General features: G+C 48.9%; 1 protein-coding gene across 1 annotated transcript; it reads right to left on the bottom strand.

The window, feature by feature from the left end:
* Nucleotides 1-469: 469 nt before the first annotated feature.
* On the bottom strand, nt 470-4,518 carry PEX10 (peroxisomal biogenesis factor 10). The gene is made up of 7 exons (XM_069874466.1): nt 4,485-4,518; nt 4,038-4,325; nt 3,024-3,104; nt 2,287-2,693; nt 1,732-1,907; nt 1,293-1,428; nt 470-570 (listed from the first exon to the last, which is right to left on the bottom strand). The coding sequence occupies exons 1-7, from the start codon at nt 4,516-4,518 to the stop codon at nt 499-501; spliced, it is 1,194 nt and encodes a 397-aa protein (XP_069730567.1). The 3' UTR covers nt 470-498.
* Nucleotides 4,519-5,048: the final 530 nt, after the last annotated feature.

Genomic DNA, 5,048 nt, shown 5'->3' with positions numbered 1-5,048 from the left:
GTTATGAAAAGAGAACAACATACAATAGTTCTCATCAGAACCTCCACTGCAGACAACCAAGGATTTGTGTAGAGCTTTTGTCCTTTTCTCCTGAGGTCTACAGCATGGACTCATTATTATGTTCCAGGAGAAAAGCAGTCTTACAAATCACAGAATTTAATAATACCTTAAGCATACTATGAGAGGTTTAAAGACTCATTAGCCACACTTACCTTTAGAGAATGAGAATCTGATTTAAATGTTTCATTGTCCAAAGGGAAGAGAACTTAACGTTTGTGTTAAACACTTCTTCGAAAGACATGTTTTTAAGATGGTCAAGAACCATGCCAGAAGAAACACAAGGGTCGAGGCAGGCAGATTTATTCTGTGAAACAGGAACGAAGTGCCACCTTCTGCAGGCAGTTACCACTGTTATAACAGTCTTTATCTTGGACTGACTGAAGCTGTGTGACAACTTTACAAAGGGTAAAGGCTCTTGTCTGAAATCAGGTTTTTCCTTTACAGTTGATAGTGACGTAGGTAGATGAGTTTCTGAGGATGAAACTTCTCTCGGCACAGTGGACATTCTGCCTATGAAAAGAAAATAAATTGGATAAACATACTGAATTTATTTAAAGGCTTTAAAAAAAACCCAAATAAAACTGTTTTGCTACTTTCAGAAAATAATCTGCATCCATAATTAAAAAAACATCTTTTTCAGCCCCATTTGTGGTGCAAGCTTGACTACGTAAAGCATTCTAAGCTCACCTCATTTAAAAAGCAGCTTGAGGTGACGTGGGTGCTTGACAGACAAACTTAAAACCATGGTCACTGTACCCAGCACACGACACCTTCACCTGGAAGTAACTTCTTCATCTTGGGTAAAAGTGACCACTCAGATTTTCACCTTCAAGTGAGAGAGCCTGTCTGGCAAAATCACTTAAATGGTCACTGATGTTTTATTATCCTTGAACTGTCATATGCTCATATAGGAGGTAATCTGTGGTTAATTTTCCTTCTTCATACTAAAAATAATTTCCCTTTTACTTGCAGCTGAACTAGAACTAGCAGTCTGCTCATCTCTCGGTTGCCATCTTTATCCAAAACACGCTCCCCTCATTTGCCTCATTTCTGTAATGAATAGCCATTCTATTCTAATAAAATATACGGGTTCTGGTAAACTCTTGCATGGGGATTTCGGATGCCTTAGTGACAACAAGGGTAGTATTTCAACACCCAGGCTGACGAGTATTTTCAAATCGGAATTTCATCACATTTACCCCTTCCAGCCTCCCTTTACCCTCTATACTTACTCTGGTGTTACACCACTCCATGATGCATTCCCAGCAGAAGAGGTGGCCACAAGGTGTGGCTGTCGTACGTCTCCTTTCTTCCAAACACAACGTGCAGCGGGAGTGGCGTCCAGTAGTTTTTTCTGTGGTCGTATTTCTAATTAACATAGCTATGTATTACTTTATTTTATTCAGCCTGATTGTAAGAAATATTTGACAGCACAATCCTAAAGTAAACTCTACCTTCAAGCATTAACCCTTCTTGTGAAGACCTCAAAACCACAAAAGCACAGCATGAGATCTAAGAGATGCTTAAAAGTGAGGAATGCATCAAATGTTTCATTACGTCAGGTTCTAACTTCATTCAAAGTGACACACCAGTGTTCCCCCCACTCATGAAAGTTATTACATTTCCCACCATTGGTTCCACCTCTTTCCTAGTAAGTAAAAATCATCATACTTCTGATACGCCAGGTTGCGGTGTAGTTTCCATTCCTGCCTGGCTCTCTGCCTCTGTTTGAAGTTGTACATCTGGACACCGATGGTGAGCAGGAGATGGAAGAGTGAAATTATTCCAAGACACTTGTAACTTGTTTGAATACTCTGATTGTCTCCTTGCGCTCCTCCAAAACGCAGCTACATAGTTCACAGAAATACAGATGTTTAGTTATTTGGTTTTATCAAACTATGCCGCTCCCCCCTGTAAACTGTTGATTTGGGATTCTAATTTCTGTCCAAAAAATCAACTATTTGTAGAGGGCAGACGGGACTACACAGTGTTCTGAAGTTATGTAGGGTATTAACTTCTGACAGTGCATTAGCATTTCTTAGCCTTAAGACCACAGGGACTCACAACCCCTCTACATTGTATTAAACATTTCCCTCTCCCCCAGTGCGTTCTGCCCATCTTATAATCGGCTATAGCCAAATTCTGTTACCCTTTTACACGTTACCCCAGAAAAACCCAAAATACCACAGTGGACACCATCTGCAGAAAAGAAATACATCCACTTACATATGTGATTCCTGTGAGCCTTTTGGAGAGGTGATAGAAAGTGCCCCTTATGTAGAACACTGCCAGGTGCAGCCGATGGAGCAAGGGTATGCATTGTTTCAGAACATACACCACTTGCAAGGCTATTTTCTTCTGCTGTTCTGTAAGCTCCCCAACTTGCTTCTGTATCCAGCTTCGAATCAAGGTCCTACTGGATAAGCCAAGCGCTGGGCTGCTCTGTGAGGCTCTGGATTCATCTGCTTCTGCCTGCAACTCATGTTCCAGATGCAGTAATCCCTTTTCTACGAAGTACGGTACTACAGTATGAAGACTGATGAAGAGAGCCCGTCGAAGAAAAGACGGTACCCTTTTCCTGGTGGGGTCCACTTGGACAATGTTAACGTACTCTTCACCCAGCGTCTGATAACCTAAACAACGTGTGGAACAGAACACAGGCAGCGTAAGACGGCATTTGCAGTGCCATTCTCTGTATGGCTGAGCAGTGGAGACTGGCTGCTCAGGGGAACACCCATCAGGTTTGGGGGTTTCGGCAACAGTTGTGGGATTTTTGTGTGGAATGAGGTGTGTTCACAGCAGCACCGGTACCTGCAACGGATTTAGGCTTAAAGCAGGGACGCTTTTTCATAGCATCATGCATCCCTTTTTAGAAAGAACTTTTACTGGTTGCCAGCAAACAGGACATAAAGCTCATTTTCCATTCCGAGAGACACTAGATGTCAAGTCTCTAGGTGCATTACCTGACAGAGTGGTAAGGACGAAGTAGGCAACATCAGAGAGCAGTTCCACCTCTCTCCTCCACTCCAGCCACTTCTTGGCACCTGAGGGAGGGAATCATGCAATCAGAGCATTGTTTTGTTGGAAAAGACCTTTGAGATCGAGTCCAACTGCACTTGTCCACTACTAAACTATATCCTTAAGCACTTCATCTACCCGTGTTTTAAATCCCTCCAGGGATGGGGACTCATCGGCCTCCATGGGCAGCTGCTCCAGTGCCCAATAACCCTTTTGGTGAAGAAATTTTTCCTAATATTCAATCTAAACATGCTCTGGTGCAACTTGAGGCCATTTCCTCATGCTATACCTTGGGAGACCAGCACTCAGCTCACCACAACCTCCTCCCAGGGAGCTGCAGGCAGTGATCAGGTCTCCCCTCAGAGGAGAGTTGCAGTTCCTTGGTGTGCAATCCATGCTGACAAGGGCAGTGATAGAATCATAGAACACTTCGGATCGCAAGGGACTTTAAAGACCTCTTAGTTCTAACCCCCCTGCCCTGGGCAGGGACACCTCCCACTGGATCAGGGGCTCCTGGGAAACCGGGGCCAGGGCCTCCCCACTCTCATCGTGAAGAAATTCTTCCTTCTGTCTAGTCTAAATCTGCCCCTCTCCAGTTTATCCCCATTGCCCCTTGTCCTGTCACTACAAGCCTTTATAAACAGTCCCTCCCCAGCTTTCTTGTAGCCCCTTCAGGTACTGGAAGGACGTAAGGGAACGCACTCAGGTAGGAGGGGGAGATTCAGACTAGGCTTTAGGGAGAAATGTTTCCCTGTGAGGGCGGGGAGGCCCTGGCCCAGGCTGCCCAGAGCAGGGGTGGCTGCCCCATCCCTGGAGGGGTTCCAGCCCAGGCTGGATGGGGCTGGGAGCCCCTGATCCCGTGGGAGGTGCCCCGGCCCAGGGCAGGGGAGGGACTGGGTGGGCTCTGCGGTCCCTTCCACCTCCCCCCGTGCCGCGGTTCCCCCGCGCCGCCCCGTTACCCGCCAGCCCGTGCAGCGCCGCCCCGGCCGCTCCGCGCAGCGCCCCCCGGTACAGCTCGTCCTTCTGCGCGCCCCGCGCCACCCGCGCCGCGCCCGCCGCCATCGCCACCGGGGAGGGGCCGCGCCGCGGGGCGGGCGCAGGGGAGGAGGCCCCGCGGAGGCGGAGGAGCACGGAACCGCTGGGTAGTTCGGCTCGGAGGGACCGCAAAGCCCAGCCGGTCCCGCCCGCTGCCTCGGGCAGGGACGCTTCCCGCTGGATCAGGGGCTCCGAGCCCCATCCAGCCAGGCCTGGAACCCCTCCAGGGATGGGGCAGCCACAGTTTCTCTAGGCAGTCTGGGCCACGGCCTCCCCACCCTCACAGGAAAACCTTTCTTCCTGAGATCTCCTCTCAATCTCCCCTCTTTCAGCTGAAAACCATCCCCCTGGTTCGCACACGCTTCACTCACACCCAGCGACTCTCAAACTACTCTCCACCCTCATCGTGAAGAACCTTTGAGATCATCCAGTCCACCCATCCCCGTCCACAACTAAACCAGGTTCCTGAGCGCCGCGTCCACCCTTTTAAACCCCTCTACACCCCCCTGGGCAGCTCCTGCCAGTGCCTGACAGCCCAAATCAAACACCTGAGAGGGGAGAGTGGGGACCACACATCACAGAATGGTTTCAGTTGGAAAAGACATTTAAAATCATGGAGTCCAACCATTGATCCAGCCCTGCTAAGTCTGCCACCAGCCCATGTCCCCAAATACAACATCTTACTTCTCCTTTAAACCCCTCCAGGGATGGGGACACAACACCTCCCTGGGCAGCCCCTGCTAGTGCTCGAGAACCCAAATCAAACATCTCAGAATGGGGAGCACAAACCCCCCAAGGGCACAAACACCTGAGAAAGAGAAGGGAGCACAAACCCCCCGAGAGCACAGGCACCTGAGAGAGAGGGGGGAGCACAAATAAACACTTGAGAGCACCCAAATCAAACACCTCAGAACAGGGAGCAGAAACACCCGAGA

The sequence above is a fragment of the Phaenicophaeus curvirostris genome, chromosome 22, assembly GCF_032191515.1.
Source record: "Phaenicophaeus curvirostris isolate KB17595 chromosome 22, BPBGC_Pcur_1.0, whole genome shotgun sequence".
Classification (NCBI taxonomy): Eukaryota; Metazoa; Chordata; class Aves; order Cuculiformes; family Cuculidae; genus Phaenicophaeus; species Phaenicophaeus curvirostris.
Note: the sequence above shows the minus strand (reverse complement) of the source record. Positions and strands in the feature narration are given on the sequence as shown.